At 38.6% G+C, this 20,666-nt stretch overlaps 2 protein-coding genes and 1 pseudogene across 4 annotated transcripts; all 3 read left to right on the top strand.

Moving 5' to 3' along the window:
• Positions 1-2,168: 2,168 nt before the first annotated feature.
• Positions 2,169-6,552, top strand: LOC104421348 (transcription factor LHW). Of its 3 annotated transcripts, XM_039303942.1 has the most exons (7): positions 2,173-2,306; positions 2,420-2,619; positions 4,149-4,370; positions 4,470-4,551; positions 5,293-5,352; positions 6,164-6,308; positions 6,411-6,552. In XM_039303942.1, exons 2-7 carry the CDS (start codon positions 2,525-2,527, stop codon positions 6,506-6,508), a joined length of 702 nt encoding a protein of 233 aa, XP_039159876.1. In that variant the 5' UTR covers positions 2,173-2,306; positions 2,420-2,524; the 3' UTR covers positions 6,509-6,552. The 3 variants fall into 3 exon arrangements, with proteins under 3 accessions (XP_039159879.1, XP_039159877.1, XP_039159876.1); XM_039303945.1 differs by having other exon boundaries at positions 2,169-2,619; positions 6,419-6,544; XM_039303943.1 differs by lacking the exon at positions 5,293-5,352 and having other exon boundaries at positions 2,169-2,619.
• On the top strand, positions 6,492-9,324 carry LOC104421349 (annotated as a pseudogene).
• Positions 9,325-15,272: 5,948 nt separating this feature from the next.
• On the top strand, positions 15,273-17,452 carry LOC104423451 (aluminum-activated malate transporter 2). Its single transcript, XM_010035941.1, has 6 exons — positions 15,273-15,570; positions 15,666-15,806; positions 15,923-16,195; positions 16,370-16,482; positions 16,588-16,731; positions 17,006-17,452. The coding sequence occupies exons 1-6, from the start codon at positions 15,273-15,275 to the stop codon at positions 17,450-17,452; spliced, it is 1,416 nt and encodes a 471-aa protein (XP_010034243.1).
• Positions 17,453-20,666: the final 3,214 nt, after the last annotated feature.

Here is a 20,666-nt window from a genome sequence, read left to right as displayed (position 1 = left end):
ACGTGCAACTTGTGTGTGGAAATTTAGTATTTTATTTTTTTCTAGATTCATGGTCTGGCCAGTTTCTGTTATGTTAGGAGCGAATTAGGTCATTAGAATTTACTAAAGGGGTTGAATTTGCCATCCATTTAAAAAATACAAGGTGCAGTTATGCCATCCAATTTAGAAAAACAAATTGAAAATCTCAATTCAATCTCTAAATAGAGAAGATTTTGAATTCCAATTGAAAACCAAAAGAAGGGGAGATTATAAATGTTTGGGGGTATTCGCCAACCCCGAAGCTTGAGAGATAAATCAATTACTAGTGACCATGATTTTATCTATAAGAAATTCATAGCCATAATGAAAGATGGAGAATGTATGAGATTTAGGGTTTATGTGGAGCATAGTTTTAACCGTTGTTGTCTATTGGGCCGAGGCATGGTTCATCGGTCAAAATTCCTCAGAATAGGAGAAGCCCATAAAGCTGCTACGAGACCGGACAAATTATGTGAGAGAATGAGCTTGAATTAGACTATTAAGGGCGGGTAATGATAATCCTTATAAATCTGTTCCAAAATTATTTTTTGTTCTAGAATTATTTCTGGAATAAAAATCCCTTTGGTATCATAAATTTATTCTTTTATTTATAGAACAAATTTTTAGTCAATAAATATATTTGGAATAGAAATAAAAAGTAATTTTTTTTATTTCTCTATTTCTAAAACAAAAATGAGAAATAAAAACTCTTATTATCATTCATCCTCACTACTAGCTAGCCTACACACCCACTGTTGCGGCACGCCGTTCGTTGTTGCCAGCCACCACCGATTATCCCACCCCGTCTATCACTACTTGAGATGGAGAAATCTTGTATTGTTATCAAAATTTTATTTATTTATTTTAGGAATAAAAATTTTGTGTCGTTATTAAACACATGTTTTTGCTCAGAAACTCATTTAAGAAAAGAAATATAAAAATCTATTTCTATTTTAGAAATGAATTTCTGATCGAAATGGTTATCATTCATATCTTAAAATTTATCTATCACCTTCTCTTGTTGTTTGAAAGAAAGGAAGAAGCAAACTCATTCTCACTTTGCATTCAATTAGTCCAAGCTTTTGTGAAACTCTGGCCAAAAGTTGGTTGCGTTGGTTCGGTTTTAGGGTAATGAAAAGCCATTTTCACAAATGTCTTTTCCTCCATGTCTATTTAGTGATAAAAAATAGTGTTTCAATAATTGATTTTTGGTTAAGTAATTTTGAAGGAAATAATTAAAGGAAAAAAAGAGATTGAAGCAACAGGAGCTGGAACCGAAAGCTTTACAAAGAAGAAGCAACAAAAGTAAGTTTCAAGCGAGGGCCGTCGTGAGCCCAAGCGAGAGCTTTGAGGTTGCACGACCTAGGTGCAGTGAGCAGGGGAAACAAACTTCTTTAATAAAAATTACCATCACTGGAAAAAGTTGAACAGATTAAAAACATCACGTCGCCTACTTCTTTTTATAAGATTTTTTGGAATTGTTGCCGACTCTAAAAGCCTAAGTCGTTAGGTGAAAGCATTATTTCATATTTAAATACTTTTTTACTCCGTCTCGTGTGTAATTTGTGTTGAGAAAATATGACTTTGAATCAATAGAACAATTAAATCGGACTTTAAGACGTAATATAACTTTTTAAAAGAATTTATTTGTCTTATGAAGTTATTAATATTCACCGACAAATATGTTTTAGGATATAATAAAGTCTTAAAATTTATATAATAATTTTAGTATTTCTCCATGATTTTCAAAATTGCGCTTTTATTCGCATACTCGTATGTGAGTATGGAGGGTCTAGCTTAGACTCAATCTTTTCTTTAGGTATATTAAAGGAACTCTGGCTCACCTCCTCCCATTTTTTCAATGTAGGATAAGGAAACACTCACTTAGTAACAAACTTCCCACAATTCCTTACTTTATATGTAAAATAAGATTTTAAAAATAATTTTTTTTAAATCATACACCTAAAATTTCAGTTAAGTTAATATACATAAATAAAATCTTTCGAGTTAAATATTACAAAATACAATTGAGTTAAATATTTACAAAGTACAAGTATTTCAAAACTTGACAAGTAATCGGGTTTAAACTTGTTCTTTTAAATAATAGAATCGGAGATGCTGCACATATACTAATCCCTTTCTCCCTTTCTCCCTCTCTTCCTCTGTGGGAATTTGCAGTAGCTTTAGAGCTCATCGCTTTGCTGAGAAACTCTCTGTGGGTGGTGAGAATGGAGCAAATTATGGCCACGTACAAGCTCGAAGCCTTCGGCATCATTTGAGCTTTCTGGGTTCTCTCTCTTTCCCGATCTCCTCCCCTTCTCTCTCTCTCTCTCTCTCTCTCTATCTCTCTCTCTCTCTCTCAAAACTTATCGCCGGAGACGGTGGGCTGAGGACTAAGCAGGCGGGACGAGGATCGTGCGTGCATGCTTGGTCCCCGCGTGCGCGCTGCTCTGTCGTGACGCCCTCGTTTTTTGCTGTCCGGAGCTTCGTCGGAGCTCGGAGCGATATGGGGTACTTGCTGAAAGAAGCGCTCAAGACGATCTGCAGCGTGAATCAGTGGTCGTACGCCGTGTTCTGGAAGTTCGGCTGCCAAAATCCGAAGTAAGCCTGTCCTCTTCGCTTTCGTCCTTTCCCTTCTGGTTTCACCGACCGTTTTGGTTGCAGAGGATTCTTTGCGGTCTCGTAATCACCGGGAAAATTCGAACTTTTTTCTTGGTTCTTCATTATCTCCCCCATATGCATGGATCGAACTCTTGCTGCGAGTTCTGTTTCGGCTGTTTTTCCAGGAGAACTGGACGAAAGAGAGAGTTTCAAGTTTTTTCCTCAGCTGGGAAATATATATATAAAGCAGTACTTTGCCAATTTTCTGGAACGAAAACATTTAACAAATCGAAATGTTTGCATTTTCTGATGAATTTTCCTGTTTTCATTCGGAAGAAAAATTAGACGACTGAAGAGATTTCTATAAACGAAAGTGAATTTTGTTGTCGGTGTTGAGCCCCTTGAGCGTTGAAGATGGAGTCAAACTGTCAAAGTGGCCGCGTCAGGCCTGTCTTGTTTTCTAGTTTGTGTCGCTGCGGTTTTCCTTTCTCTCTCTTTTTGGGTCGATGGGTAGTGTAGGAAATTTCAGACCTTTCGTTGCTTGTCGTCGTGGGTATGCTGGAAAAGTCAAAGAAATCGACGCAGCAGTCCAATAAACCGAATCCTAAAAAAAATTTCTTACTTTTAAAAGAGGATCTGTTATGCATGTGCAGCTTAAAGTCTTCTTAGTCTATGGTTCGTTTAATTTACTTTATCTTTGATAATATTTCGCATTAACTTTGTTGTGGGACATGGTAATATTGTCGTTGCTTTTCCTTTAAAATTTTCTGGTTTGGATGAAGATCCAATCAAATAGGTGAAAAATTAAGTTTTTCGTGCTTTCACTGCGCGCAGTAAGTGCTCTGACCTGTTATAATCTGCACTTGCCGTAGACAATTATTATGTACTGGCCATTTGGTTCCTTCTGTTAAAATAATTGCTAAAATAAAAAAAAAGTTGTTACATCCAAGATGCGGCTGGTTGCAAATTTCCTTAGAAGCTTGTTTGTAGCAGTGAAAGGTCTATGACATACCGTGACACGAAATTAATTCTCAAACTGTGTGAATTTGTCATATGACGAGGTAAATGATTCCTTAGTTGTATAGACCATGTGATTATGATAACCAAGCTCAGGAATTAATTATTAGGAAGGATTCACCAGCCAGGTTTGAATTTGGTTATAGAATATTTGACAAAATTGTCAATAATGAATCATTGGATTTGCCCACCAGGCACCCATTTGACTTTTGGCTGTTCAGACTTCAGAGCAAAGAACTTATTCTAAAAGCTGATTCAAGATTCATTAGGAAAAAAACTTGTTCCAAGCATTGTGCATGTCGTGAACTTGTAGTTCTGGGATGGGAGATGGAACTGATATCAAGTTTCTGAGATGAGCCTCAGGCACCTTTTTCCCTTCAGCATTTTTTGTCTGCACTAACTCTAGCCCAAAAACTGAATTTCGTTGTCAAACACTTTTAAAAATTCTTAACACGAGCTTGAGACGTGTCATCATCCTTGTTGAATTTGAGAAATGTACATATCCATTGCAGGCTGTTAATATGGGAAGAATGTTACTATGAGCCTCTACGATGTTGTGTTCCTCCTTCAACTGCTGTATCTGTGATTGGCAAAGTGCCTATGGGGGAGTTTGATGGATGCTTGGTCACTCCTGAAAATCAGTTTGCTATGCCTGAAAATCATGCAGCGGATAAAATTGAGTCACTGATTGACAAGATGATGATAAAAGATCATATCAATATTGTAGGTGAAGGGTATGCATCGGTTTCTTCTTCTGCTTTTTCCTTTACTTTTGCTTGCTTTCCTCATTTTTGTCATTTCAGTTTGTACAATGTTGGTTATTATATTTTCAGAATAATAGGACGAGCTGCGTTCACAGGAAATCATCTGTGGATACTTTCAAGTAGTTATAATGGGGATGCCTATCCACCTGAGGTATGACAAAGATGGACTCTGAGAAATTTTGTTCGAACATGGCAAAGCATATATTGAATTGGGTCTCGGAAAATATGGTTTATGTTCTCGAGTTTTTATCAAAATCTGCTGCTAATAACAGTCACGGAGAATAGGGAAGTCTAATCATGTATGTTTTCATATTATTTTGGAGTGAATACACACTTTTGGTGATAGTTTTTCCTTTGATGGAGTTGAGTGAGGATATCAGTAATTAAGCTATGGGGCCATACTACAGTTCAGCGCATCTTTTTCCTCTTCAATTTCTAGCACTTTGAGAGGGATTTTTGTATTGGACAATTAATATGGTCAGAGATATTTCCGTTCAGATTTTTTTTCTTCTATTCATAAGATATTGTAATATTTCAATGGGTATTGTTGCATTTCGATTGCATATGGCTTCCTACATTTCGAATATTAATTAACATGGGAAGAATGCACCTATATATTCTTTTTTGAGGGGAATTCTGGATTGAGGAGTTGTTGGGTGGTTGTTCTGTTTTTAGGATTGGAACATAAATTTTCAAAACCAAAAAATGACAAGTTAATCTAACTCTTTTTTTGTCGATGCATGTTCATTGTTCAAGGTACAAAATGAGATGCTTCACCAATTTTTGGCCGGAATGCAGTTAACCCAGTCTTTTATATATTCTCGGATGTTCTTCTCTTTCACGCTTGTTTATGAATTTTTTTTTTTAATTATTATTTATATACGGTCCACAGACAATTGTGGTCATTCCAATAACTCCACATGGAGTTATACAAGTCGGTTCTTCTTTACATGTAAGTCTTCCTTCTGAAGTTGAATTTATCCCTTGTTTTTTCCTTTCCATTCACTTGGATCTCTTCCCTTTCATTGATTTTGTCCGGATCCTCATTTTCTTCGGAAAATTTATAATACCCGGAGACATCGGAGAACAGCCTCCCACTTCTATTGTTTAGCTGCTTTGCTTTCATCAACTTCAGTTTGAGCATTATTTGATCTTTTTGTTATTTGTTATTGGCTCTGTGATTGTCTTAGAACTTCTTGCAGCATATCTTAAGCAGGATTCTAGAATTCTCATATTGAGTTTTGTGGAATGTAACAGTTATAGTAGGCGTCACTGGGCTTCCAGAAGGCAGTTAATAAGTTAGTAAACAAATTAAATGTCACTCTTAACAAGTTCCCTTTTAGAGCTGAACTAATTATGGAGTACTCATATTCAAACATGGCTTCTGCGTGCAAATTTGTTGGTTGTGGTACTATTGGTTCTTTCTTCTCTATTAGCATGGGAGGATTTGTTCTTAGTCTTTTGTTAAAAAATGCTACTTATCATGAAGAGTCTTATATATGGGCAATTGAAAAATCTTTGACCATTCACCAACCCAACCTCTGGCCTGGACATGAAAGCGACAGTCTGGGAAGAAAATAGTGGTTGGTGGGGGGTGTAATTTTGCATTTATTAATGTGGGCCAATGATTCCTGTAGAGTCATATACAAAATTCTTTTTTACTTGGTTAATCAATGGCTCAATTACTTCTCCAAGATGCAAGTGTGCGCGGTAATGGTAGATTTGAATATGCATTTCTAATCTATTGGTGGGTGTCCCTTCAGATTATGGAGAATGTGAGATTTGTGGATGAAGTGAGGAGTTTGATCCTGCGACTGGGGTTTGTCCAAGGTTCCGTGTGTTCTGACACTTATGCAACCAAATTAGCTGTTTCTCTTGGAATGCCTGCTGCAAATCTGTCTGGAAATGGTAAGGTCATGATCACAAATACTAATTTGTCAGGGCTTGCTAATCATCAATCTTGTTCTCAAATAACGTGAGTTCAAGATAATCATTTGACCACTGCTGTAGGATTTCAGACTTCTAACCAGCCATTGAGTTTTGCTGGAGTCCCATGGCCAACTTGGAGCTGGAGATTTTGGATCCCAATCAGTTTGCAGTGCACTTGAGGTACGGCCGCACCAGCAGGCTGCTTCATCTAACATAAGGACAGGATCTTATCATCAAAGTGGTTTTGGCCAATTAGGTGCTAACCGCAACCACTTGACATCAGAGATGAATTTGTATTTGGATGTCTGTGCTCGAAACCTTATCATTGAAAAGAGTCATGCATTAGATGGCCGTGTCACTTCTCAGTTGAGAACAAACGGGGCAGTGCACATTGATATGCTTAAAGTTTCAGACATAACTGCATTGCATGGGGTCAATAATGGAATGAGTTGTCAACAAAAGGAAATTTCGAGACTGGTTTTCACAAAGACGGATGAGGTCAAAGTCCGCAGCAATGATTCATCAAGCTTGGAGGGTATCCCTTTAATGAGGGTAGACGACAGTACATCCACTAAAATGAGCCATTTGCTTTCAGGAGGCTTAAATCAGACAAATCATCCCATGGACATGAAAGCTACAGGAATTGATCTTCCTTCTGGGCAAGTGAAGATGGAAAGTGCTCTGGCAGGAGCCTTCAATGGTTCAAATGAGCATGTGTCAGTGAAGGAGCTCATTCCCCAGTCTCTTCATGCTTATGAGAAGTGTAATAGCACAAGTTTTCGCTTTGTGGAAGAAACTTCAAATAATTCATCAGGAGTTGATTTATTTGACGTATTGGGTGTGGAATTCAAAAATAAAATACTAAACAGCAATTTCAGTAAAGTAAATGGTGGTGGGCTTGATGGTAGCCCTGGGAAGATGGGCAAGGAAATGCTGATTTCAGTGTTGAAGGACTCTGGTTCGGCTTTATACTCAACTAGTGAGAGCTTTTCAGAAAGTGGTGTTTTCCTGGGGGCTGGTGCTGGAGATGGTGATCTTTTAGATGCTGTAGTTACTAGAGCTCCAAAGCAATGTGCAGATGATGCTGTATCCTGTAAGACGACATTGACAAATATCAGTAGCTCCAGTGTCCCTAGTGGTTCTTCCAGCTATAGCTGCTTTAGTGCGCTGGACAAGGTGCCACGGGAGTCTTTTGGATTCCCAAAGCCTCTGGAAAAAATTGGGACAACAGCCCCTTGTTCTTTCATATCTGGCTGTAGCAAGGAGGGAACACGCAGTCATTCCTTCCGTGGATCCCAGATTAGTTCCTGGGTTGAGCAGAGTCATGCAATGAAGCGTGACAGTAGTGTCTGCACTGGTTATTCCAAGAAGCCTGACGAACTGATAAAATCAAATCACAAAAGGTTAAAACCTGGAGAGAATCCTAGACCCAGGCCAAAGGACCGCCAGATGATCCAAGATCGTGTAAAGGAGCTGTGGGAGATTGTACCCAATGGGGCAAAAGTAATGCTCTCTTTACTTATTTTCCCACTATTTACTATCTGCTGTTTAATCTTTATGATGTTCACATTACGATGCCTATATAACTTAAAATGCTATGGGCCTCAACAGTGTAGTATAGATGCTCTGCTGGAACGCACCATCAAGCACATGCTTTTCCTTCAAGGTGTCACGAAGCATGCTGCAAGCTAAAACAAACTGCCGAATCCAAAGTATATCTCTCTCTCTCCAGAGATATCACACATACTAGTGTGCATGAATATATCACCCTAGGTAGCTCATGAGTTTCTTGTCTTAAGATGCAGATTATTGACAGAGAAGGTGGATTGCTTTTGAAAGACAATTTTGACGGCGGAGCAACATGGGCATTTGAAGTAGGTTCACAGTCAATGGTCTGCCCAATCATAGTCGAGGATCTTAACCCACCTGGTCAGATGCTTGTAGAGGTATTGACTATGATATCCTACTTCATTCTCTCTGAAGTTTTCCAGATATGCCTTATTTACATTAAGGGTTGCAACAGATGCTTTGTCAAGAACGAGGTTACTTTCTAGAGATAGCTGACATTATCCAGAATTAGGATCGACAATTCTTAAGGGGAAGGTGGAAGCCCGGAATGACAAGATTTGGGCACAATTTGCCGTGGAGGTGATAATCTAATTTAACACTTTGCCCCGCTATCATTTTCCATTCTTTGGCATATTACAGAGTATCTACTTACAAAGGTGGAGTTGGTGCGTTTCAAGTTTAAATGAATGCTCCTTTTTCCAATCATCATTCTGAACTCATTCCTACTTCCCTTGAGAGGATCTCCTCCTTTGTTCGTTAAGCGCTGTCTTTTTCACTTTTGCAACTTTTTGCAGGCAAATCGAGATGTGACGAGGATGGAAATATTTATGTCACTCGTTCCTCTTTTGGAGAAAACTACCAAGGGCAGTCCAGTGCAGGACACTGCCATGGAGAGAATTCAGATGGTCCAGCCCTGTATTGCTGCTGCAATACCCAAGATTGTGCAGTGACCACCTGCTTTATATTATCCTTGGTCTGGCTAAGTGTTGAGAGCGAGCTTGGTTCTTGCTTGCAATGACTAACATGGACTCCAGCCCAATTCTGTCTAGCTGTTTTTACGTGGCTTAACTTTCTAGTATCTCCCGCAAAAGATGATCCATGTCCTCACAGCACACCGCTCAATGGTCGACCCATGCGAATGTTGTGGTAGGGCTTTTCTAGGATGATTGATCTGCTCCTCTCGCACAATGGTTCGATATGGGATAGGCGGGGAAAATCTGCAATTCATTTGTTGATTTTTGTTGCAGTTGTTCCTGAGGGAACTTAACATTGCTGGGCTGGACATATTGATCAAATTGTCTACTCGGGATTGGCCGTCTGTAAAATGCTTTGCCTGTTATCTTCGTGGAACTCCTTGTAATCTCTCACGTGGACTCTTGTAATTTGTATTCTTTTCACTAATCTTGCTTGTCCGAGGATTTGAACATTCTCAAATGGCCGCTCTCTCTCTCTCTCTCTCTCTCTCGGGAAAGAATATGAGAAAGCAAAATCTCTACGTCATGTTAAACAACTTGTTATTTTCCTTGAGATCCTATGTTGCTTCCTCAAGGATCTACATTTTACTTGAGAAGCAAAAGGTTTTGAGGCAATGGGGGATAAAAAGAACTCTTTGCGAATTCTACAAACGATCTTTTTGAAATGGACACTAGAAATGCTTATACAAAATGGGCTCCTCGAAGTTCTTTCACATTTTTAAATGGGTCGTACAGGAGCTCCATGTGCCTAGCAGAAAAGGCGAAAGGATGATCTCGTGGCCACCGTCGAACTTGGAGGTATATGCTCTGAATCTGGGTATAAAAAATGATAAGTTATACTCCAAGTGGATGTCATGATCAAGCCCACATCGACATATTCTCTATTTTCTTAAGCATTGAAAGGAGCTGTGGTCGAGTCTATGATGGCCTAACCTGCTTATCACAATCGAAAGGGAAAACAAAGTATTCAACATTGAAATTATTACGCCGGGGGCTTCAAGATTCCCCACCGAAGCCTCCGTTTTCACTTTAAGAAAATACAGATACACTAATCATTAAAAAAGCTCCTTTTGAGTGGGAAAAAAAGAGTTTCTTTAAAAATTCATGTAGAACTTGTTTTATAGAAATTTAATGTAGAGATTTCGGAAAGTCTTATGATGTAAGGGGGGTTAAGTATATACAGTCTGCGTTTGAACTTTGAAAAGCACTTAGTGATGCTTCCTATAGTTGGAAGTACTTGATTCTAACTTAAAGCGTTGTCACATCTATGTTGAAGTGCTAAGTGTGTAGATGGTAATTCGATGTCGTGTGGCCTGATAATTGGCATCCAATAGTTTTTTGCTTGGAAGATTTCTTCTTAGGATGTTGCATAATGTCGCTTCGCCAGAGTACAATGATTCCTTTATCATCTATCTCCAGCATATAGTTGGAATTGGCATCTTCCCAAGTTCGATTAATAGGTGCAAGCACAAACCCTAACCGAGTTTGATGTCGCAATTCTCAAGACTGAATGTTTTCGTCATTGCAGCTCAGATAATGAAGTTCTCAGTAGGTAGGTGACTGAGATGCTATTTTAGTTTCATGGCAATAAACGATCGGGACAAACTAATGTGGTTTAGCCTAAGTAACACCTAAGTCTTTGTCATATTGCACGGTGTTGCTTGTGCTTAATTATATGCTCGAGATAGAACCCAAAAACTGGAATTCATGTTGCTTCTACTAATCCGCACAAAATATGCATTGGGGACAGATGAAGACCTATGTATCTTTTGGTTTCGATGGAGCAGTAGGGGATTTACTACTTCCTGTTTGTTTCTCTATGTTATTTGGTGTGTGCTTATACGTATAGCTTGCTGTCTTTCTTCCTCGATGAGTAGACTGAAGAGAAGAGAATGACGGAGATTTTAGGGCTCTTATTGGTGAAATACACATGAACGGCACAGCCAAGTGCTTAAACAGCGCAGCACGCCAACTCCAAAAAGCCTAGTCTTAGGAATTGCAAGACTGGGGTTATAGCAACTTCAACCCTCTAATGCAAGTGGAAGAGGTAGAAAGGAAGCCGAACTAACAACGATATGATGCTTTGGAATCAACCATGTCGTGAGCTCATGATTGCCCTTATCATCATGCTATCATCACCATTCTCGTGAACAATTACCAAATGGGTGTAATGTAATCGAATGTGCATAAATGAATCAGAGTGACCAAACCTCATTTCAATACACAAGAACATGATTCCAAAAAGAGAAAATATTCAGTGAATGTGGGGTGCTGCGTTCGCAAGCTCTCCAGTCCATCAATCCGAAAGCTGGGTCAAGGAACTCATCTTCAACCATATTTCAACATCCATTCGGGATATTTATTTTATTTTATTTTGGACAGCTACCCGATATGAAAAGATTAAAAAAGGAGTAATCCCTACGAATGAAATTATTCTTCGGAAGTACTGAAATGTTTAGCCTAAAATTAGACATGCTCGATGTTGATTTGATTTCTTAAGATATGGTCTTTCTTATGTGCTCCAATGCTTTTGAGTCGGATGCATTTGACCATTGCTTTCTGCTTTTTTTTTTTTTGGTGAAAAAAGAAGGGTTGAGAATTGTTCGTATTTCGAAACTATAATGACAGAGCCTTTATTCTCAATAGAAAAATAGAAAGCATATTCCCTTCATACCCTGCCAAGTTGGAACAATGGATGTAATCTTTATATATATTGTGTACAATGCGGACTTTTTTTTTTTTTTTTTGGTCGATCAATGCGGACTTAGATGCGTTATTTTTTATTACATTTTGTTGTTCCGGAGATAAGGGGAGTTGATACTTTGACTATTTCCGGATTGCTTGTAAAATGGTATATAAGATTATTGAAACAGTAGTCCTTTTTCGAAGTCTAATTTGTTTATTGACTACTCTCTAATTTTCCAAAGCATTTTGAATTAACCTCGACCGGACCCTTCGCTTATTAGAATCTTCCATGTTATACTATGCTTATACAGTCCATAATTCTTATCATATACTAGCTCGAGGTGGATTTCACATGGTTCAACATTGAAAATTAAAAACAAAAGTTCTAAACCTATTGTATTTACATCAATTCAATCCTAAATATTTTAATTATACTAATTTAATCTTAAAATTTTTTATGATGTGCCAATTGAGTCCATCCGGCTAATTTAGACTGGACATCATTGATATGAATGTCGACGGTTTAACGTGGCACGGCAATTGTTGACATGGATGCCTTGATAAGATTTGGGCTAGGTGAAGGCACTGTGAACCCCTCACCCAATGTTGGTGATGGTCGAATGACAACCCTTGTTGGCATTCGATCCATAATATATATAAGTTAAAAATTATTAAAAATGTTATCGTTAGTGCCAGTTGCGCCATGGAGAATGATCAATGTCTACATCTACAATTATTGGCCGGATAGACTTAATTGACAAAACATAAAAATGTTTAGGACTAAATTGCGATATTTGAAATATTTAGGACTTTATTGGCACAAGTGTAATAGGCTTAAGATTTTTTTTTTTTTTTTTGGTAATTCTCCTGTCTAGCACTAGTTGAGCTAAGCTTATACGGTCCAGAACCTTTATCATATACTCCCTCAAAATTAGTGTTAATGGATACTTTTCTAAATTCGATCAAGGTAGATTTCACATGGTTCAACATCAAAAATTAAAAACAAAAGTTCTAAATCTATTGTATTTACACAAATTCAATCATAAATATTTTAATTGTGTTAATTTAATCCTAAAATTTTTCATGGTGTGTCAATTGATTCTATTTGGCTAATCTAGGTTGGACATCACTAACATGGATACCAATAGTCTAACGTGGCATGACCATTGTTGACACGGATGTCTTCACGAGATTTGAGCTAGGTGAGGGCACTATAATGCCCTCGCCCAATGTTGGCGAGGGTCGGCTGACAATCCCTATTAGCATTTAGTCCTCCAAAAAAAAAAAAATAATGAAAAAATAGTAAAAAATTATTAAAAAATGTTATCATTAATACTAATTGTGCCACGAAGGATGATTAGTGTTTACATCAGTAATTATTGACTAGATAGACTCAATTGATAAAACATGAAAATGCTTAGAACTAAGTTGGTATAGTTGAAATATTTATAACTAAATTGATACAAGCGTAAAAGGCTTACAAATTTTTTTTTTTTTTGGTAATTTTCTCGTCTAGCACTATCTGTGATGATTCCAAACTAGATGATCCGATTGAGTGTGGGTGATTTAATTCCAAAAACACGTATATCTCTCTTTGCACAATCAAAGAAAGATAAATGTGTTTTGGAATTAAAGCATAGAAATATGTAATAGGGGAGGCAAGTAGAGGGCTTGAAAAGATTTGAATTCATAACCTTATGCTTCAATATAATGTAAGCTTTTATAGGATCACCATCAATTTTCTTAAAAGTTTAAGCCTTTAGATAAATATGCGATTTAATATTTAAAATATTCTAACATGTTTTCTCACACATATTGCATGCAAAAATAAATTTGTCCACTTCATGAGAAAAAAGAGAGCAGTATATTGTCATAAATTTTTTGGAAAAATTACTAATAAAGTCTTAAACCTATTGTAATTATACTAATTTTTTTCATAAACTTATATTTTTGGTCAATTGAGTTCTAAACCTTTTGTAATTATGCAAATTTTTTCATCGACCGAATTTGGCCAGCTAATGTTGATATTGATAATTTTTTAACAATATGTTATATTTTCAATTATTTCATTTCTTTTCTCTTTTTTCTTTTTCCTCCTTTCTCCTTGTTCCTCTAGTTAGTCATTGAATTGAGGTGATCGCGTCGGATTAGATGAGGGCTCACCTCACCAATGGCTTAGCGAGAGCTCACTCTTGCCCGCCGACGTCGAGGTAAGCCTTGCCACTAGTCGGTGAGATTGCCTCGTTGTGGATCGGCCCTCACCTCGATCGGTCGCCTCGGTTGCCGAGATCGACCAAAGGAGGAAGGAGGAAGGAGGAAAAAAAAAAAAAAAAAAGGAAAAAGAAAAGAAAAATAAATTAAAACTACAAATAAAATAAAATAAAATATTATTAAGAAATTATCCACATTAACATTAGTCGACAGCTAGTGCCTCTATTAGCGTTGGCTGGCCAAATTTGACCGAGTGAATTGAATTGACACAATTACAAAATCTTTATAACTCAATTGGCTAAAATAATAAGTTTAAAACTTAATTGACACAATTGTGATAGGTTTATAATTCTTTTGATAATTCTCCCTAACTTTCTTTCTCTATTATATAAAACTTTTCGAGTTGGAGTGCAACAATTTAAATTAAATCAACAAAGTTTAGAAAGTTTCCTACAATGGATTTGTCATTTATGATGAAGGTTGCATATTCGATCGACAGTAAAATATGAATAAGAGTACAAAGAAAGTTGAAATAGCATAAGGTTACTCGATGTCCATTATTACTGGCACGATTTTCTCACATTCTCTCACCATGTTCATCAAGTTACAATCTTTTCGACTTCATTTTCAATTTTATATACGCGGAGCATGGGTACCATTTATGTTTTATAAACAGACACAAAATTGCTCATGCGACGATAGTCCCAAAAGACAAGCTTTGACTTATGGCATCGTTTAAGTTTGGACAATACTCGAGGCGAGAATATCCAATTGACTTGGGCCAGGGGGAAAACAGTCATGGAGGTGATTGAAAATTGGTGGTGACGGGATTTTAGGATTAATACCACATCAAATTTTCAATTGTGCTCATTGTGATAAAATATTTTAAATTTTTTTTGTATCACTAAAAATCCTAAATTTACCTATTATAACACAAATACTCCAAACTTTTTTTTTTGGTATAATAAAAAAACCCTGAACTTATACCTTATTATAAATAGAATTGAAATGGAGTGTGTACATGTCTAACATATATAAGTTTGAATTTTTTCATGAAAAAAATGAAAGTTAGAGGCATTTGTGTCATAACTGGTAAGGTTAGGATTTGTGGTGACACATAAAAATATTTGGGGTTAATACAATGGGTATAGTTTAATTTTTTTTTCTTTTTGGTATTTGCATACAATTTGTCTTTTTCTGTCATGTGGGCTGCTCCAAATGGGAAACACTCGCACGCCGTAGGCGCTGGCGTTTGGAACAACCCACTAAAGTCCCACCTCCTTAGAAAACTCCACCTTGTACCCCCACCGTACGACTTATAAAGACCAACTGTTGACATTGTGGTCATCTCCACTCGCTTTTTCTCCTTCATAAATAGGAGACCCTTGAGAGCCCTCCTCACGAATAAGGCATTTTCAGACTTCATCCCAGTCAAAACGGAGGCCTCTCGCTATCCTCTTTCTCCCTTCTGTCCGCATGCAAGTCTGTGCTCACTCGTTGAGCCATGGAGAGCTTGGAAATGGGTGTTGCGACAAGCCAAGAGAGAGTCGGAGCCCTCGCTAGCGCAGGGAGGCAGTTGATGGGCTTTTCCAAGAAAGTGACGGCAAAAGTGGTGGAGGTGGCCAAGAAGGTGATGAAGCTCGGGCAAGATGACCCGAGGCGAGTCGTTCATTCACTTAAAGTAGGATTTGCACTTTCCTTAGTGTCGCTGATCTATTACCTCCAGCCGCTCTACAACAGCTTCGGCATCAACGCAATGTGGGCGGTCATGACTGTGGTGGTCGTCTTCGAATTCTACGTTGGTAAGTTTATGGTAGACCCACAGTCAGATCTTCGTCGGATTTTACCGTATATGCATTCAGTTGTTTCCATTTACTAACTTAAAAAACAATTTCAGGGGCCACTCTAGGTAAAGGGTTGAATAGAGGATTAGCGACGTTGCTTGCCGGTGCACTTGGTGTTGGTGCTACTCACTTGGCGAGTCTCACAGGAAAAACCGGCGAGCCCATAATGCTTGGTTTCTTCGTCTTTCTTCAAGGTAAAGTTATTGCAATATTAAAAGGAGAAATTAGAAAAGCACTCAAGAATTGAAGAATAACGGGGTTTGACTTGATTGAGCTGAATTGGTGACTGACATAATGTTGCAAAATGCAGCCGCCGGCACGACGTTCGTGAGGTTCTTCCCCCGAATCAAGGCGAAATACGACTACGGGATGCTGATATTCATACTAACGTTCGCGTTGGTGTCGGTGTCAGGTTTTCGGGAAGACAAGATAGTGGAGTTTGCGCACAAGCGGCTCTCCACCGTCGTCATCGGTGGCAGCGCTTGCCTCATCATCTCGATCATCGTGTGTCCCGTCTGGGCCGGCGAAGACCTCCACCTGCTCATCGCTTCCAACATGGAAAAGCTTGCCAACTTCTTGGAAGGTACACACAAATCAATCTACAAAATTTTCCAAAAAAAAAAAAAAAAAAAAAAAAACATAGGAAGGAGAATGCGAAAGAAAATTCACCAAACCCTAAAAACAATGTCAAAAGAGATAAAACCTATTGTAATTATAGGAAAAAAGATTGAATGCAACAATTTTTTTTTTTCCGTAGGATTTGAGGTTGAATATTTGGGAGAATCAGAAGATGGTGACTCGAATCGAGACAAGTCGCTTTTTCAAGAATACAAAAGTGTTCTTGGAACGAAAAGCAAAGAAGAATCTTTGGTGAGTACAAGTTCTTTTGTTTTTTCCTCTAATCTCTAGTTGACACTTATGCATGTGAATTGTCACTTACTATATTCACATGATAATGACACATGATTATGTCAGGCAAATTTTGCAAGTTGGGAACCATGTCACGGCCCGTTTGGCTTTCGTCATCCGTGGAAGCAATACCTAAAAGTTGGAGCTTCGATTCGTCAGTGCGCCTATAGGATTGAAGCCCTTGAGGGCTACCTCACCACTAAATTCCAAGTAAGTTAGATGCTTGAGTGCATTAACTATAAGGGACTATTTGGGTGCACCGACCAATAAAGTTTATATATATTTTTAGATCATATGAGTTTCACTCGAATCCCGTCTTATTCAATGATAGATGTGAATTAGGCTCACATTAAATGCATGGAACTAAGAATTTTTCATAATACTAGAGAATGTTTAACATTACATAATTTAAACATGGTAAAATCATGTGCGTTGCTAGAAATTCTCTTTTTGTAACGTAATCACTCACTCTCGTCATTTTTAGGCGCCACCACAAGTTCAAACCAGACTCAAGGAGTTCTGCGCAGAGATGGCCATGGAAGCCGCCGAAGCTTTGAGGCAACTCTCATCTTCCCTCAAGACGATGGCTACGCCGTCCTCCGCGATTCCCCACCTTGAGAAGTCCCGAACTGCCGCGAAAGCCCTCAAGTCGCTGCTCAAGACAACCTCCTGGAAGGATGCGACCGACCTCCTCGCCGTCGTCCACGCCACCACCGTCACCTCGCTCCTCATTGACATCACTGACTGCACGGACAAGATTGCAGAGTCTGTCAACGAGCTTGCCTCCCTTACCGGCTTCAAGACTGCAGAGAAGGCGAAGAAGCATCTCAAGTGCGATGAAGTCGTGCTGACTGTAACTGCACCTGAGGTGACAGTCTCGTCGGAAAATGGGAGTCCTCTGGTCAAATCGCCTCCAGCGCCGGTGTTGTAGATATGTAGGCATCGTATGTACGAACGACAACGTACATAATACCTGGACTTTATGGATATTTGGGAAAGTTCAGGTATAATGGAGGAGTTTTATGAGAATAATTACGACCAACGAGGAGCTTGACGAGAACGTTGCTAAAATTTTCATATTAGCTTTCATTCTGTCTGTACTTCATAAAAATGATATGGTCGGGCACGTTTTCTATCTTTCTTTTAATTGTCCATCCAAATTATGGTAGTATCAGCAGATATTTTACTTATGAAGTGGCAATGTATATGAAAATTAAAACTTAACAATTTTTTTTGGGTTGATTAAACTTCACTTTCTAGCTTGCACATCCCGAAATCATGTCAAGAATCTCATGCATAGTTTCAATCAGTGCAACCAACCAAGTTGTAATTTTTAAAGTATCAACATAATTCTGAATATTCATTAAAAGACGTATCATGGTATCTCCGAATTAACTTGAATAATACTTTTGTATTTTACTCATGATTAGCCATGGGTGCACTGGTCACGGTATTACCGGCACATGCTAAATTTAGACTAGTATAAGCCATAGCATACATAGTACTACCAGCAATACGGGGTTGAGGACCACCAGAAATTGGATTTATCTCATTTATCAGTTTGCATTTGCGATGTAGGCCAGGAGACTGGTAACAGTCTTTACATTTTCCATATCAAAACACTCCAAAAGGTTCTTGTCATCCAAGTATATAGAGCAAGGTGGCGGACGTCTGTTGAAGATCCTTTATCGAGCACGGTGCTCTCGCTGGCGTATCTCATACAATCTCTACCGTCGATGCATAAGGGATGCCTTAGCGACTGAGATTGGCCAAGATACAAAGAAATGTACAGTATGTGCGGGATAGAGGATCGATCAACGGCATCCCACTCAAGCACCAAACCAGTTGTGCACGCGGCATGTTGCCCTTCGAACCCCTCGAGTACTAGATACAAGTGACACGGCCGCAGATGTAGCATGATCCAAGACCGTCCATGATGTGGCCGTGTCATGCACAAGGGCCTTGCTTGTGGGCAGCCTAATCGATCCAAGCATGATTTGTCAATCATGCGTGATCGGTCTATGCGTGATGCAAGCAAAGGCCCGTGCACGGCCAGTGACCGACTCATGATCAACGTTCGGCCAGCCCCCGTTCAAACTGCGGTTGTTCAACTACTTTGTGTTAGGCGGCCATGCTGACCCTGATCTTGCTTCTTACATGCGCCCATGGGTATTTCCAAGGCATAGAGCCCTTGAGTGGCATGATATGTAGACTTGACATCATTCAAACTCCACCGTTGGATCGGAGGGACGATCAACAGCTGGGAAAATACTTGAACTTATATAAATAGAGGTTCCTCCCCTCATTAAGCTCAGCTTGTTCATAGTGAATACACTTGCCCCTTTGTGTCTACGATCCCTGTGAACGTGCATGTGCGTATAAGGCTGACTTGGGATCGTAAATCCCTAACGCCACATGGGTGATTGATCAATTGGAAACGACCGACCCATGACACAAGTCTCATCTTCACGTCGGATGAACTTCACGGTGTGATTGCAATCCAACTCGAGATTAATAAAGCACAAATTCGAGTCACAAAATTAAAACAATAAAAAGAAAAAAACATGACGGACTGTGATCTAAGCTACATGTGACTGATAGCGAAGAAAGATCTAGAAAACTGTTTGACTATATCGGCCAATTGCACTAGAAAAACTTTATCAATCCAAATGCTTAGAGAATTCAATTCAGTCAAATTTATCATTGATTCGACAAAGAAGATTTTTTCAAACAGCACGAACGAAGCATTCTTTACCACTATAAAAGATAATCGAAGACAGCTTTTCTCGTAAATCGTCTTATGTCCAGAGAATATTCGATGTTATTCTGATAACTTGCTTCTTGAAAACCCTATAAAATATAGTATCAGCATGATCATGGTCACACAATTATCTATGTCCTAGATTGATAGTTTGTGCCTTGTGCATCAATCGAGAATGCAGATCTACGTAGTGTTCCTGAAATTTCCAGAGTGTCTCTTATGTTTTAGTAGATAAATAGCTCGACAATTCAAGTTTGGATGACCGCATAGAACCATAATAAGTTCATTCTCTTATATGTTCATTAAGTGGCAAAAGCACCACCAAAAAGCCGCCTGATGAACTCCCGAGAGTTCTTTTGTCATGAACACTTCAGCCACGGCCATTGGATAGAGCTGATTAATTTGACAAAGAATCTCTCTCCTTTCTAGCAATTGTTGTTAAAAATAAGTTGACGAATTGTGAACATGCACGAAGAATTCTTCATTCTTCTGCAGCAAGTCCACCAGCACCGCACAAAATGAAACATGAGTAAGTGGTGAACACAGAAAGCAAATCAACAAAGGGAGAACTTGGTGGGACTCTGAGTTGTTTCCCACCACACAAATCTTCCTCACGATGTCCTTGATGGTGATATTAACCTTTTTAATTTGTCTGGTGCTCCCGAGAATGTAGAACTCGACAACACCTTTTGAAAAGATAAATCGCACAAAGCATATATCACTTTTATAAACTACACTACTTATCGACGGTAGTTGTAGAGTCCTACCGAATACATTAATTAATCCAGAAATTTTCTGTGGTTCCATCTTCTGTGCGCTTATCAAGAATATTTTTTTTTTCGTTTTCTTTTGGCTGCGGAAGGACGGCATTACATGATAACTTTGTATTTTCTCTCTCTTTTCAACATACCCATGATAAAGTCCCTAGGGTTTCAAAAAAACATTAGGCTATGCCATTGTCATCCCTTTTTGGAGTGCCTTAATTTAAAAAGAAAAAAAAATCAAAAGAAAACTAGAAAGAAAGAATGAATATCGACGCTATATCAACGAAATGCATCTTGATTCTTGACTACTACCACAACCATTACGACCGCGTAGGCCGCCTGCTCAATTACTTCTCAAATTTCTAGCCTTCTTTATAGAACAGAATAGAGCAACTGCAAAAAAAGATAAAAGGAAAAAATAGAAGCACAAGCAAATTGCATGGTGGCCAGCTGTAGATCATCATTCTTATCGCACCACTTTGACACAAAGTTGTTTTTACCGGCAACAAACGTAAGTATGAACATAAAAGAAAAAGTGGGAGGTGAAGTCTCCTGGTCTGGGAAATTATTCCATCCTCAGATCTTGACATACAAGGCATAGCCATCAGTGGATTTACAAC

The sequence above is a fragment of the Eucalyptus grandis genome, chromosome 10 (assembly GCF_016545825.1).
Source record: "Eucalyptus grandis isolate ANBG69807.140 chromosome 10, ASM1654582v1, whole genome shotgun sequence".
Classification (NCBI taxonomy): Eukaryota; Viridiplantae; Streptophyta; class Magnoliopsida; order Myrtales; family Myrtaceae; genus Eucalyptus; species Eucalyptus grandis.
Note: the sequence above shows the minus strand (reverse complement) of the source record. Positions and strands in the feature narration are given on the sequence as shown.